At 45.4% G+C, this 15,861-nt stretch overlaps 2 protein-coding genes and 1 pseudogene across 3 annotated transcripts in view; 2 read left to right on the top strand and 1 right to left on the bottom strand.

Annotated features, from left to right (window-relative positions):
* The window catches only part of LOC147019878 (uncharacterized), a 3,862-nt gene extending 1,583 nt beyond the window's left edge, over nucleotides 1-2,279 (bottom strand). Inside the window, exon 1 of the mRNA XM_085894678.1 lies at nucleotides 1-2,279. This exon is cut by the window's left edge and continues 145 nt beyond it. Within this exon, the coding sequence (XP_085750804.1) occupies nucleotides 1-675 (675 nt within the window). The 5' untranslated portion in view covers nucleotides 676-2,279.
* LOC147019876 (filamin-C-like) overlaps nucleotides 1-15,861 on the top strand; it is a 281,783-nt gene that overhangs the window by 225,788 nt on the left and 40,134 nt on the right. The window contains exon 37 of one of the 2 annotated variants that reach the window (XM_085894676.1): nucleotides 8,338-8,499. The exons of the other annotated variant lie outside the window; for it this stretch is intronic. Within the exon in view, the coding sequence (XP_085750802.1) occupies nucleotides 8,338-8,499 (162 nt within the window). The remainder of the gene's footprint in view (nucleotides 1-8,337; nucleotides 8,500-15,861) is intronic. 2 annotated transcript variants of the gene reach the window in all.
* Nucleotides 1,775-3,236, top strand: LOC147019877 (uncharacterized; annotated as a pseudogene).

The raw sequence follows: 15,861 nt of genomic DNA, 5'->3' as shown, positions 1-15,861 counted from the left end.
CGGATAGCGATCCAGCAACTGCAGCAACAATTGCCAAGGCATTTCTCCGCGAAACTCGTGTAGGATGGCAACTTTTTGCCCTCTATATCCATCAAACCATTGTCCCGGCGGCTTCACCCAAAAGTCTTCTCCCATGCCTGTTTCAAATGCGAGCTTGCTTTTCCCCGCTCCTGTATCCCCATACAACACCAGCACCTGCGTCTTGAATGCTCTCAGTGGTGTATACATGGCAAAATAAAACAACAAGCGTTGATGATGCTTGAAAAAATCAACAACCGATTCCTGTCTATATTCTTCCATTCCAGTGTATCCTTTTCCCACATTCTCCAAACACTTATGCAGCGACCCTGCTTTACTCGATGGTGTCGGATAGGCAAAGGTCTCTCCAACCTTGGTCTTGGTTTTACGACAATACGACCTCGCGGCTTTTACGTCGCGACACTGCTCAAAATGACTTCCTTCTTGCAATGGAACGGCTCGAGCTAGCAACTGAAAGGTAATTTTTTTACTAACACGTAAAAAACCTTGCCAATGCTGTGTTCCAGTGTCTCCTCTTTTCTTCTGAAATACGAATTCCACGATGGTTGGCAATGCGAGCAAAGACTCCTCCAAGGCTTTATCCTCACCGGGTTTGTTTTGGGTGAAGCGCCAGGCTTTGAATCCGGGTTGCGGCATTGCGAGCGGATGTGGCGAGCAACTTCTAATGGTCTTAATGGCCTAAATTGCGTGAGAAGCATGCGATTTGGTGGGCGTGGCAAACATGCGATTTGGTGGGCGTGGCAAGCATGCGATTTGGTGGGCGTGGCATGCATGCAATTTGGTGGGCGTGGCAAGCATGCGATTTGGTGGGCGTGGCAAGCATGCGATTTGGTGGGCATGGTGGCATGCATGTGATTTGGTGGGCGTGGCAAACATGCGATTTGGTGGGCGTGGCAAGCATGCAATTTGGTGGGCGTGGCATGCATGCGATTTGGTGGACGTGGCAAGCATGCGATTTGGTGGACGTGGCAAGCATGCAATTTGGTGGGCGTGGCAAGCATGCGATTTGGTGGGCGTGGCAAGCATGCGATTTGGTGGGCGTGGCAAGCATGCGATTTGGTGGGCGTGGCAAGCATGCGATTTGGTGGGCGTGGCAAGCATGCGATTTGGTGGGCGTGGCAAGCATGCGATTTGGTGGACGTGGCAAGCATGCGATTTGGTGGTCGTGGCAAGCATGCGATTTGGTGGGCGTGGCAAGCATGCGATTTGGTGGGCGTGGCAAGCATGCGATTTGGTGGGCGTGGCAAGCATGCGATTTGGTGGGCGTGGCAAGCATGCGATTTGGTGGGCGTGGCAAGCATGCGATTTGGTGGGCGTGGCAAGCATGCGATTTTGTGGGCATGGCAAGCATGCAATTTGGTGGGCGTGGCAAGTATGTGATTTGGTGGGCGTGGCTCTGGATTAGACAGAGACTGCCCCTGGTGGACAGGGCGTGTTGCATGCGCCTCCCACATTAGTCAGGTGGCTTAGAGACAAATTTTCACTTTATGGGGACAGACAGACCCACATTGCCAGCAGCCTCAAGGAGACAGCAAGGGAAAAGAGAGGGAAAGGAGTTTGTAGAAAGGTGTCTGGTAAAACCAAAGTCCCAGGAAACTGGAAGGAATTTCTGCGAGATTCAGCTAACAAGCAGGAACTCTTTGGAATTTTGTCGGAGAAAGTTGCATCACCATGCGTCAATTTTCTCGATGGCAAGTCAGTATTTATTACATCTGGACAGAATGTAGTGGCCAGAGGTGCTAATCATTACATGTTGCCATGCGACCACAAAGAGGCAGACACCAGACTGTTGATTCACATTCAGGATGCTCTGGAAACAGGATCTACCACGTGTTTGGTACGCACTGTGGACACTGATGTTCTCGTCATCCTAATCAGCAAATTTCATGACCTGGTCGCCATTTATCCAAGTGCAGACATCTGGATAGCATTTGGAACAGGCAAGTATTTTGTTCATCTTCATGTCAATTCCATTTGTCATAGGCTGGGCAAAGAGAGATCTGTAGCCTTGCCTGGATTCCACAGTTTCACAGGTTGTGACACAACATCCGGTTTCTTTGGCAAGGGGAAAAAGTGGCATTGGAGACCTGGAATTCACTTCCTGAAGTTACCCAAACATTCAGCTATATGGCACTGAATCCATACAAGCATATGGATTTGGACTCTCAGCACTTCCAGATCCTTGAGCACTTCAATGTCCTTCTATATGACAAAACAAGCAGTTTGGAATCGGTCAATGAAGTGAGGAGGGTGTTATTCTGTCAGAGGAATAAGACAATGGTGAACATACCACCAACTCAGGATGCTCTCATACAGCACACAAAGCGTGCAGCTTACCAGACAGGCATCTGGGCAACTAGCCTTTTGCCTCAGCAGAACACTCCTACTCCAGAGGGCTGGGGTTGGACTTGGGAGATGGAAAATCAGTCATGTCATATCAGTCATAATCAGTCATAAATGGTCTCCCATCTGGACCACCCTACCCATTTCCTCTAAGGCGTGTAATGAACTGGTGAAGTGTGGGTGCAAGAGCAAGAATGGTTGCAGTACCAGGTGTGCCTGCAAAAAGGTCCAGTGGAGATGTACTGAACTTTGCAGCTGTACATGTCAAAAGTAGGGAATATGCTATCAATATGTTTATTCCTGTTCCACTTGAACAATAGGAGGTGTCATTTATATTATCAGATGGGACATTGGTTGAGACATGGCTCAGTGAACTAGATTTGTTGCCCTCCAGTGAGCCACTGGAGACCCGGATATTATGTTTGTCACAATGATAACTCCAATACTGCATACATGTATGTCTCGATATGGAGTACATTTGGTCGTTTGCGAGATTCAAAGTGGTAAAGAACATTACATGTATAATGGTATGTTTTAAAGTACATAAATATTAAAAAAAAAACATTTCATGTGATTTTTCAAATGAGATAAAATATTTTTTCAGAAGATCAACTATTTTAAAGAAATTTACGTAAGAATACAGAATATCTTATCATTCTGTGTGCATATTTGGCAAAATATGGCATAATACACTAAAATGGTATATAATGGTGTCTTATAGCTTCGATCACATGAGTCCTACCAAAAAATGAAAGTTTATACATCAAGCTTGAAACACATAAAAATTGATGTTTTTATCTGGTATGTCCCCATCAAGTTGCTAAATGTTTTTTAGGGAGCAATGAACCATCATGCAAACGGAATATATGCAAATTAGAAGATGAGAACTATGAGTTTATTGGTAGTATAGTAACGTAGATTTATATAATGACTAAGTAGTAACAGAATATAAGGATTGTCATTATGTCTTTTTATGTCATCTTATGTCTGTTTACAAGAGTACTGTTCATGTTTACTTACTGCATTGAATAATGTCTCAGAAATCAACAAATAACCACTAACTAGTGTATTCTTCTTCATGTAAACACATACTTTCAATAAATAACTCATTTATTGATATTATTAATGGTATAATTGCATTCCTTGTCCCAGAAAATGTGTGTTTAGACACCAAGATTGCTATCCTAAGTGGCATAGAAGCTGAGATAATGGCACTTATAAGTTTTTATATGGTGGCCATCTATCTTGAGGACGTGGGTCCTACCAAAAATTTAAATTTAAGGCAATGGATAGCACATGGGAAAAGTTTAGTGCTTTTATCCGGCGTGTCCCCAAAATTTTGTTAAGCCATCTGACTACATCAGGGGACCCTCCCTACGGGGGCGTTGCTTAAATCCCCCTCCCGGAACTATTTCCCACCATTTTCACGATGCCTCCGTGTTGGAAGGTGAGAGGGGCATTTATGCCGTGTAGAAGTTGTTTAACCGCCTATTTAGCGGAGCATTCAACATGACAACCTTTCCTGTTTTTCCCACGTTTTTCCCACGTTTTTCCCACGGTTCTACGCCGTTGAACTCAAAACAAACCCGGTGAGGATAAAGCCTAAGGAGGGTCTTTGATCGCATTGCCAACCATTGTGGAATTCGTATTTCAGAGGGAAAGAGGAGACACTGGAACACAGGCATTGGCAAGGTTTTTTATGTTAGTAAAAAAATTACCTTTCAGTTGCCAGTTCGAGCCGTTCCATTGCTAGAAGGAAGTCATTTTAAGCAGTGGACACTGCCGCTCGTGGTGATAACATCAAACGCGCCACCACATGCCTTGTATCCAACGGAACAGTTTCCTGTTTTGGAGCCACGGTTGAACCACACGCCCCACCTCACAGCCCGTAAGTATGGATTCGGCATTTGATGAAAATGCGGCCGAGAGGGTAATTGTTGGCTAATTTTTCGGTGAAAATCTGCCAGATCCCCCAGATATATACATATATATATATATATATATATATATATATATATATATATATATATATATATATATATATATATATCTTATATCTTCTTCAATATTATATTCTTTTATATTTATACTATTAAATGAACAAACTGCTACCGTTTCCGAGAAACGTGGTGGAGGGATGAGTCTAAGCTTTGGCACACATGTCCAGTATTGCTTCCGATTCCATTTTTGGAGTTCCGTGACAAAAGGGTCCAAAATTGCTGTGATGGGTCCCCAACTTGAAACAGCCTATAACCCCCCACCATACGAACACCGGACGCATAGCGTGGCGAGATGGAGTGCGTGCAACCGCTCAGCCAAGAGCGTGCCGACATTTCCAACCGCGTTCATAAAGTGAGGTCCTGTTTATTTCCTTCCAGTCCTTCCAGACTGTAGTGAGCATTCTGTAAGCCACAATATGCTGAAACGCAGACACGCGTGCCACAACAGTACGAAATAGGAAACGCAGCTATCAAAAGAATATCTCGCCACACGCACTCGGTGAATTGCACGACCACAATGAGAGACCATTTCCCCCCCATACACAGCATTGGCAAGATGGACACTATGTACGCTTCCTGTGGTGCGTACATGTGGAAAGCTGAACTGCATTCCGGTTGTCTCGGGGTGAACGCTAAATTTTCCACCTACTGTATGCAAGGAAAAATTGTTCTTCCCAACATCAGTGAACCACCTTCCCTCTTACAACACCTTTTCACTGACTGCACACCTGAAGCAAGGGATTTTCGATCCAACATTCGGGCATACACCTCGAGTTTAGCGTTCGCGTCATTGGGTGTACAGGAAGATGTGTTACCTACAAGGGGCCCATATACCTTCAGAATCCATGGCAGTGCTTATCATAGAATCGGACATTTTTTTCCCCGAGAACGGTAAACCGCCGAAGTTTTCGCAAATCCATATCTACGACACTGCCAACGAAATCGCTCATCGAACAGCATGGAACAGCGACCTGCACCGTGATTTGCTTCAAAAGCTACAGGCAGTACTACATGACTGTAATCCGTTTGTAAGTGCTTCTAAGCAATCCGCCGAATTGCTGGAACGAGAAGAAAATGATTCCATGAAGTTCGTTTTGAGAGCGGACCCAATGACAGATTTACGGTGCTATAATCTACCGACGGCAGCAGAAGTAGCGGTTATCTTACCGGGAAGTGCTGACGTTCCATCGGACCACGACATCGTTTTGTACAAGCGGTCAAGCCTAGATTCGGAAAACCGTGACATTATCCGCATCAATGAGACCCACCCCGATTATGACCCGCTTCATTACGTGTTGCTACTACCACATGGAGATCTGGGCTGGACATTTACCATCAAGAAACGAGATGGCAAATGCATCAGTATGATGGAGTTTTACGCTTACCACTTGATGGTTAGAAGTATCTTTCATGTAATACTACGTAGTGATAGATTACTACAACAATATATTGTCGATCAATACGCAAAGGTTGAACAAGCACGCCTGAACTACGTCTACCACAATCAACGGCAATTGCGGGCAGAGTTGTATCAAGGACTATCTGATGCAGTCGCCACTGGGGATACTGACGGTGCCTCAATCGGTCGCCGAGTTGTCCTTCCGTCGTCATTTACCGGAAGCCCACGAAATATGCATCAACTGTATCAGGATTCGATGGCTATCGTTCACTGATACTCAAAACCTGACCTCTTCTTAACATTTATGTGCAACCGCAAATGGGATTCAAAATACTGCCACAACCGAGTCAACCCAATGACGGCTTCTACTACACAGATAACATCGTTTACAGTGGACTGGGTTAACATTAGTAAGTATGCTCTGCTTTTTTCGAGAACAGGCACTCATTTCGCGATATACTACAGCGTCACATCCGTGTTATGCTGCACTTTGTGCGGGTTATCTTCTATTATTATTATTATTATTATTATTATTATATATATATATATATATATATATTTATATATATGTCAACATTGTTGGTTGACATACCATTCATCAACATTCTTGATCAAAGGGGCTAATGGGTATTAGATATTGGTCACCATTTCCAAATAATTTGAAGAGGAAGCCTTATTTGGGACATGTGTGGAGGTGGCTTGAAAGTTAGAAGGAGAATGGTAAGTGTGGACACAAAATGGGCTTATCCCATTGGTGTTAACTTTTATTGTCAGATGTGGTTCGAAAAATTGAAGAATACGGTATTCGAATATGAGGTCTTTTAGAAGCTTTTCTGAAACTGTTACATGGCCTTTTCACCCTCTTGTCACCCTCATGCTCTTCTGTGAGCCTATTTTTGCTATTTTCAGGATATAATGTCTGGAAAAAATGTCAATATTCGTGATTTAGCCATTTTTTTAATGTATACAAACATTATGTGGTCACGGAGATACAGCTGTCAAGGATGGGTGATGGCATTGAAAGATAAGGCTGCATAGCAACAAGAACAATCCAATGTCAGTTGGATTTGAAGTGCCACCAACCAGAATGCTGTAACGTCACCGGCATCAATAATGCTTTGACGAAAGCTACTCTTGACTGAGTTGAATGGAATATAGGTTGGAAGTAAGTTTGGATGACATATGCAGAATTGTAAGACACTGTTATTCATTTGTACAAAGTTTGGTCATGGTACTCGAAGGCAGTGGGGTACCTAAGGTATGGCAAGTATGGCACATGCCCTGGGCACCACTTGAAGGGGGGCGCCACTGAGCAGGACTCGGTCTCTGTCAAGAATGGAATATTGAAGTTGAAAGACGTCAGAGACGAAAGAAAGGAATGGCCGATGAGAACTCGAGAGACGCTGGGTTAACAGCCAAGGAGGAAATGGAAAGAGTCACGAAGGGAACACTCGACAGTATTCACAAGGAAATGGATGAAAGGTTCGCTCGTTTGCACGACACCGACGCCAAGTTTGGGTTCCTTCTCCATGTCGAGAGACTGTGTTACGGCACCGACAGTAACAACCTAAAGAAGAAGTGTGAAAATTTGGGCAAATTGCACGGCTCTGATGTTGATGGACAGCAGCTATATGAAGAAATTTTGGATTGCAGAATGTTGCTATCAAGTCGGGCAAACATGAAAATATCAAGACCTAAAGAGCTTCTCAAATTTATTGTTTCGTGTGGAGATGAGAGAGTCTTCCCCGATCTTCGCATTGCTATTCAGATTATGCTACACATCGCAGTTTCCATCGCCAGCTGTGAGAGATCATTCAGCAAGTTAAAACTAATACTTTCATATTTGAGAGCTTCCATGGATCAGGGCAGACTGTGATCTTGCTCTGCTGAGTGTAGAAAGAGAAGAAACTGAAAAAACTGACTTTGAACACATCATAGACCAATTTCCATCAGTGAAAGCAAGGAAGGTGCAGTTGTAATTTTCATGTAGTGCCATAATTTGTTTATTAAAACATTAACGAGCGTGGGTTGTATTTTTGAGCTGATATTGTGGTAACGTTATCTAAAAGATGGGTGTCAGACGTTTGGACAGGGGCGCAATTTCATTGCTTGCCATCGGCGCTATTTTATGTAGATACGCCCCTGCTCGAAGGGGGCAGAGGAAACGGCATATCAGACAGACAGACACCATTCTATTATTTGTATAGATATGTGTGATCACTGTAGATATGTGTGTGTGTGTGTGTGTGTGTGTGTGTGTGTGTGTGTGTGTGTGTGTGTGTGTGTGTGTGTGTGTGTGTGTGTGTGTGTGTGTGTGTGTGTGTGTGTGTGTGTGTGTGTGTGTGTGTGTGTGTGTGTGAGAGATCAATATTTGTAGAGATATGTGTGATCAGGTCATGGGTTGTTCTTCATGCCCAGGTAAAGTTTATATCTTCATAAGAGATGCAATAACATAAAGGAACATCAATATTTCGAACATTACCAATGCTGCAAAACTCATATAGTATGATGTAACACATGAAATCTTACTTTAACTTTCATTATACCTCCTGGCAGCTCGGGACACCATTAGGATGTCAGAGAAGGAGCTCAGAACATCACAAAACATTCCACTGAAAATTATGGAGAGCGACCTGAACCAGCTCTCGGCCACCATAATGGCTCCATCTGGCCGAGAAGATCCATGTTCCCTAAAATGGCTCCAAAATGGCCAAGTCGGTGAGCAAATAATTTATGAACTGGATCCATGCAATCGATATTGCTTTTTGGCAAAGTTTTCTTCTCACTGTTATTACGTTTTTGATTGCAAATCATCATTGTCGCATGGAATACATATTGCAGAAAAATGCAAATAAGCAAAGACAGACTGTTGTAAACGGAATGCCAGTCATGTTTCCCATCCATGATGGCAGCTGCAACCAATAACTCTCATTCATATATCACAAATTTTCACCACAAGGAATACAATGAATAAAAGTTATCATGCAAGTATGTAACACGCATTTGCAGAAACCCTGAGTAATGAAGTCAATCAGGGCAACCTGAACATATTTCATGCCTCCCAGGTAAGAATTGTTGAATTAAACAACTAAAAAAAACTTTTAAAGAAGTTAAAATTACTTGTAAACGTACCTGCGAGAAAGGGGTGTGCCTGATCTGCAAAACAAAACGGTTGGAGAACTTCAAGATCAACTCGTCCAAAGAGTTGATATCTTGCAGGCCGTACTGCAAAAACTCTCGACGACATGCGTCCATGAAAGGCTGAAGTTTTAAAGATGTGTGTTCCAACCAAACCTTTTTGTTTCTTAACACCGATGGGAAGGCCATATCTGGGGCTTTTTGATGCAAAGGGGAAGTGATTATATTTATAACTAGCAAATACCACCCGTCGCTTCGCTGACGGGAATACTGGGGGGGGGGGGAGAGAAGGGGAGAGTGAGGAGGTGGAGGGGAAAAGAGAGAGGAGGGAGGGGAGTGAGGAGGGGTGGAGGAACAAGGAGGAAGGGAGAGTGAGGAAGGGTGGGTGAAGGGAAGGCAGCGTGATGTGCGAGGAAGGGAAGGCAAACATGCGGTGGAGCGTTAATTACGATTCATATTGTCTCATCAAAATTATTTTCCATAGAACACTCGGTAGAGCGCATACCTCAGCTACGTAATGCCTGATCCACGATAAAATATCGGGCCAAATACATTTTTGAAATATCAAACTGCAGTATATATCGTTTTTTGGCCCGATCTCTCAATGGTGAATAATCACTTTAAGAATTAAATAATTCCAGTATCCAGATCCAGCTTCGGATCTTCAGCAAAATCGATCAATTTGTCGTGATTACACGCCCAACGTGTCCACCAGGTTTCATCCGAATCCGTCCACAACTTTTTCAGATGTCTTGCTATATATCATTTTTGGCGCTATCTCTCAATGATGAAGAATCACTTTAAAAATTCTAGTTGGCGGATCCGGATCCGGATCTTCACCAAAATCTAAACACTTCATCCTTGTCACACACCCAACTTACCCACCAAATTTTATCCGGATCCGTACACAACTTTTTGAGATATCCTGCACACAGGCAGACAGAGAGGGGTGAAAACATGACCTCCATTGCCTTCAGTGGCGGAGGTTATAACAATGAAGATGGAAACTAAATAATGTCTGAAATCCATTTTCTACCAGTCATACAATAAATACTGCTCAGAGACAAACACCGCTCGGACATGTCTGGAGACAAACTTCCATCCAGACATGGCTGCCAATAAAAACCTTCTTCTTCTTCTTCTTCTTCTTCTTCTTCTTCTTCTTCTTCTTCTTCTTCTTCTTCTTCTTCTTCTTCTTCTTCTTCTTCTTCTTCTTCTTCTTCTTCTTCTTCTTCTTCTTCTTCTTCTTCTTCTTCTTCTTCTTCTTCTTCTTCTTCTTTCAGCTAGCTCCCGTTAGGGGTCGCCACAGCGGATCAACCGTCTCCATTTCGCTAACCCGGGCCTCGACCGATCCGGTATGGAAATTCGTTTTGTTGTCCGCATAATGATTTGGCATAGGTTTTTACGCCGGATGCCCTTCCTGACACCAACCCTGGTCGCCTCTTACGACACACAGGAATATGGTACACCTATTCTAACCGGGGCATACACCGGGCCCAGTACAATTGGTACTCATTTTGCCGACCTCGGAAGGATGACAGGCTGAATCAACCCTCTGGTGTTTTCGACTTGGTATATATATATATATATATATATATATATATATATATATATATATATATATATATATATATATATATATATATATATATATATATATATATATATATATATATATATATATATATATATATATATATATATATATATTCATATTCATATACATACATACATACATATATTAATTCAGTGTCCCAACGGGGCTTGAACTCAGGACCTTTTGGGTCCAAAGCCACTGCCCTTACCACTGCGCCAACACCAGGCTTGAATAAAAACCATCTGGAACTAATCACCGTCCAGATACGTCAAGGGTCGGCAGCATGATGGGAGGGCAAGTTAAAGCAGTGTGAGGGGAGGGTCTGACCGGACATAACCACCGTCTGGAGGACAGGGAAACTCAGGGGGTGGGAAGGGAGAAAAAGAGTGGGGGGGGAGGGGTGGAGGAGGGAGGAGTTAGGCAGAGTGGGGATGGGTGGGGGAGCGATGAAGCGTGTTGGAGCGAGGAAGTGGGGAGGGGCGAGGAGTGGTGGGGGAGCGAGGAGGGGCAAAAAAGCAGAAAACAATGCGTAAGTGAAACGTATAATAAATAAGAACATTAAAATGAATTACTTTTTATTAATATGTGTTATTATGATTGGGGTTGGATACAGGACAGATTGCTTTGTGACAGGCTTATTCAGGTGTGGCAGGTTGTCCAGTTGAGGTTGAAGGCTCAGAAGGTTAAATGGAGGTTGATTTGCTTGGGATTTTTTTGAAGAACTTCTTGAGGGAGACTTGAGTGGCGGCCTTCATTTTCGATTTGTAGACCTTGTAATATTTAAGAACATACTCCATCTCTTTCCGCAACTTGGAACATCTCATGCAGTCGGGATCATGTTCATCATGAATGACTCACTCAGAATTAAGGAGCACGAACCACTCACTCAGGATGACAGAGCACGAACCACTCGCTCAGGATTACAGAGCATGAACCACTCGCTCAGGATTGAAGGAGCACGAACCCCTCGCTCAGGATGACAGAGCACGAACCACTCACTCAGGATTGAAGGAGCACAAACCACTCGCTCAGGATAACGGACCACGAACCACTCGCTCAGGATGACAGAGCATGAACCGCTCACTCAGAATGATGGAGCATGAACCATTCGCTCAGGATGACGTAGCACGAACCACTCGCTCAGGTTGACGGAGCATTAACAGCTCACTCAGGATGACGGAGCATGAACCGCTCGCTCAGGATGACAGAGCACGAACCACTCGCTCAGGTTAACGGAGCATGAACCGCTTGCTCAGGTTGACGGAGCATGAACCACTCGCTCAGGATGACGGAGCACGAACTACTCGCTCAGGATGAAGGAGCACAAACCACTCGCTCAGGATGACGAAGCATGAACCACTCGCTCAGGATGATGGAGCACGAACCACTCGCTCAGGATGACGAAGCACTCGCTTAGCATGATGGAGCACGAACCACTCGCTCAGGTTGACGGAGCATTAACCGCTCGCTCAGGATGATGGAGCATGAACCGCTTGCTCAGGAAGACAGAGCACGAACCACTCGCTCAGGTTGATGGAGCATGAACCCCTCGCTCAGGATGACGGAGCACGAAGCACTCGCTCAGGATGATGGAGCATGAACCACTCGATCAGGATGACAGAGCACGAACCACTCACTCAGGATTGAAGGAGCACAAACCACTCGCTCAGGATAACGGACCACGAACCACTCGCTCAGGATGACGGAGCATGAACCACTCGCTCAGGATTACGTAGCACGAACCACTCGCTCAGGTTGACGGAGCATTAACAGCTCACTCAGGATGACGGAGCATGAACCGCTCGCTCAGGATGACAGAGCACAAACCACTCGCTCAGGTTAACGGAGCATGAACCGCTTGCTCAGGTTGACGGAGCATGAACCACTCGCTCAGGATGACGGAGCACGAACTACTCGCTCAGGATGAAGGAGCACAAACCACTCGCTCAGGATGACGAAGCACGAACCACTCGCTCAGGATGATGGAGCACGAACCACTCGCTCAGGATGATGGAGCACGAAGCACTCGCTCAGGATGATGGAGCACGAACCACTCGCTCAGGTTGACGGAGCATTAACCGCTCGCTCAGGATGATGGAGCATGAACCGCTTGCTCAGGATGACAGAGCACGAACCACTCGCTCAGGTTGATGGAGCATGAACCGCTCGCTCAGGTTGACGGAGCATGAACCCCTCGCTCAGGATGACGGAGCACGAAGCACTCGCTCAGGATGATGGAGCATGAACCACTCGATCAGGATGACAGAGCACGAACCACTCGCTCAGGATTGAAGGAACACAAACCACTCACTCAGGATAACGGACCATGAACCACTCGCTCAGGATGACGGAGCATGAACCGCTTGCTCAGGTTGACGGAGCATGAACCACTCGCTCAGGATGACGGAGCACGAACTACTCGCTCAGGATGAAGGAGCACAAACCACTCGCTCAGGATGACGAAGCACGAACCACTCGCTCAGGATGATGGAGCACGAACCACTCGCTCAGGATGACGGAGCACGAAGCACTTGCTCAGGATGATGGAGCACGAACCACTCGCTCAGGTTGACGGAGCATTAACCGCTCGCTCAGGATGATGGAGCATGAACCGCTTGCTCAGGATGACAGAGCACGAACCACTCGCTCAGGTTGATGGAGCATGAACCGCTCGCTCAGGTTGACGGAGCATGAACCCCTCGCTCAGGATGACGGAGCACGAAGCACTCGCTCAGGATGATGGAGCATGAACCGCTTGCTCAGGATGACAGAGCACGAACCACTCGCTCAGGTTGATGGAGCACGAACCACTCGCTCAGGTTGACGGAGCATTAACAGCTCACTCAGGATGACGGAGCATGAACCGCTCGCTCAGGATGACAGAGCACAAACCACTCGCTCAGGTTAACGGAGCATGAACCGCTTGCTCAGGTTGACGGAGCATGAACCACTCGCTCAGGATGACGGAGCACGAACTACTCGCTCAGGATGAAGGAGCACAAACCACTCGCTCAGGATGACGAAGCACGAACCACTCGCTCAGGATGATGGAGCACGAACCACTCGCTCAGGATGACGGAGCACGAAGCACTCGCTCAGGATGATGGAGCACGAACCACTCGCTCAGGTTGACGAAGCATTAACCGCTCGCTCAGGATGATGGAGCATGAACCGCTTGCTCAGGATGACAGAGCACGAACCACTCGCTCAGGTTGATGGAGCATGAACCGCTCGCTCAGGTTGACGGAGCATGAACCCCTCGCTCAGGATGACGGAGCACGAAGCACTCGCTCAGGATGATGGAGCATGAACCACTCGATCAGGATGACAGAGCACGAACCACTCGCTCAGGATTGAAGGAACACAAACCACTCACTCAGGATAACGGACCATGAACCACTCGCTCAGGATGACGGAGCACGAACCACTTGCTCAGGATTACGTAGCATGAACCACTCGTTCAGGGTTACGGAGCATGAACCACTCACTCAGGATGACGGAGCACAAACTACTCGCTCAGGATGAAGGAGCACGAACCACTCGCTCAGGATGATGGAGCACGAACCACTCGCTCAGGATGATGGAGCACGAACCACTCGCTCAGGATGATGGAGCACGAACCACTCGCTCAGGATGATGGAGCACAAACCACTCGCTCAGGTTGACGGAGCACGAAGCACTCGCTCAGGTTGACGGAGCACGAACCACTCGCTCAGGTTGACGGATCATGAACCACTCACTCAGGCGCAGCAAAAGCGTCCTCAGTGAGTGAATGATTTGCTCAGAATGATGTGGGTATGTTTTTGTTGTTGTCGTTGTTGTTGAATTAAATCTGCACTATATCGAAAACGCATCATCAGAACACGCTCTCCCTTGTAGCAAATGCCTACTGTACATTCCGATCGGAAAGGAACTTACCGCCATCCACTGTGGAGTGCTCGGCAGGTGGCTTAAGCACTCAAGCAAGCACTCCATTGAAATGGTTGGCAAGCGATAGCGATGTTCCATTTGCCAAGCGATGTCAAAATTATTCAAATGAACACTTTTTTTTGCGTCGGAACTGCTGCTGGGTTCAAATCTGGAGCTTAAATTTTGTAATTTGCCTTAGTTGAAGAGATTCTCGAGGTTATGTCATGTGCGAAATGAAATAAAGCCACGAGCGCTGGCATCTCCGGGTGTTTATAAGCATAGCAATGTACCCAGTGATTCGTATCTATGATGAACAGGCATTTGATAATATGAGTGAGGAAAGTGAAAAAAAAAAAACTTTATCATTAAGAAATCACTGTGGCCTGTTCCCAGTCAAAGCATGGTTGAACAGGCCAAAAAACATGGCGGCTTCAGACCCCAGCGAGGTAACGCAAGAAATGCCTTCAGATCGCATGTCGAGCGATGTTGGCCGAGGATTGCCTGACAATGGATTTAATTAAATAAGGCAGTTAGTTACCTTCAAAGAGGTGTTTTAATTAACCCAAACACCAAATTTGCACTCAAGTACTTCCGTGGATTTCCCTTAGTTTGCATGCAACGTTTCAGGCTGCTAGGTTTAATGGCTTTGGAGTTACGGAGGAAACACACACACACACACACACACATACACACACACACACACACACTGACATTTATTGGTGTAGATAATGATGATGTTTACTATTAATCATGTTTGGCATAGGGGGAGTGGCGGAGTGAGAGTTATGTGGGCTGTGAAGGTCATTATAAGTATATATTTCTTGTTTGGTTCTGAGGCCCCAAGATAAATTGTACTCAATTTTAATGATAGGAACCCTAATCCTCTCATCCACTGATATTTGTCATATATCCTCTACTCTTGTGAGTATGATTTGCATTTAGGAACAGAACAATTATAGTTAACCATATTTGAAATAGCCACTCTTTCATTTAAATACTGAAAATTATATTTCAAAGACGATTTGAATCACAGATTTTGTGCTCGCAATGACAGGTTGGTTAAAAGTGTCTTGCAATCAGAAACCGCCAAATCAATGTAAACTCGCACACAGCTCATATGCAAAAGTTCTCGTTAAGCATTCATACGTCATTTTAGAAGTCTCCTATTCATCCTTGTCACACAACCAACCTGTCCACAATGTTTCGCCCGAATCCGTCGATAACCTCTTGAGATATCCTGCTCACACACAAACAGGAGTGAATGCTGAACCCCGTACACCTTCGGTGGTGGAGGTAATGAACGCATAAATGCAGCTGGAGAAGTGATGTTGCGACGGTTCAGCGACACTCAAAAGGCTTTTGGAGAGGTGATTGGAAAATGAAACTCAACCAATCCTGAATTGTGCTTTGGCTTTGTTTCATGACTGGAGTCGATA

This window comes from Eptatretus burgeri, chromosome 9 (genome assembly GCF_056783735.1).
Source record: "Eptatretus burgeri isolate ZD-2024b chromosome 9, Ebu_testis_v1, whole genome shotgun sequence".
NCBI classification, from domain to species: domain Eukaryota; kingdom Metazoa; phylum Chordata; class Myxini; order Myxiniformes; family Myxinidae; genus Eptatretus; species Eptatretus burgeri.
The sequence above is the reverse complement of the archived record's forward strand: the minus strand, read 5'-3'. Positions and strand labels throughout refer to the sequence as shown.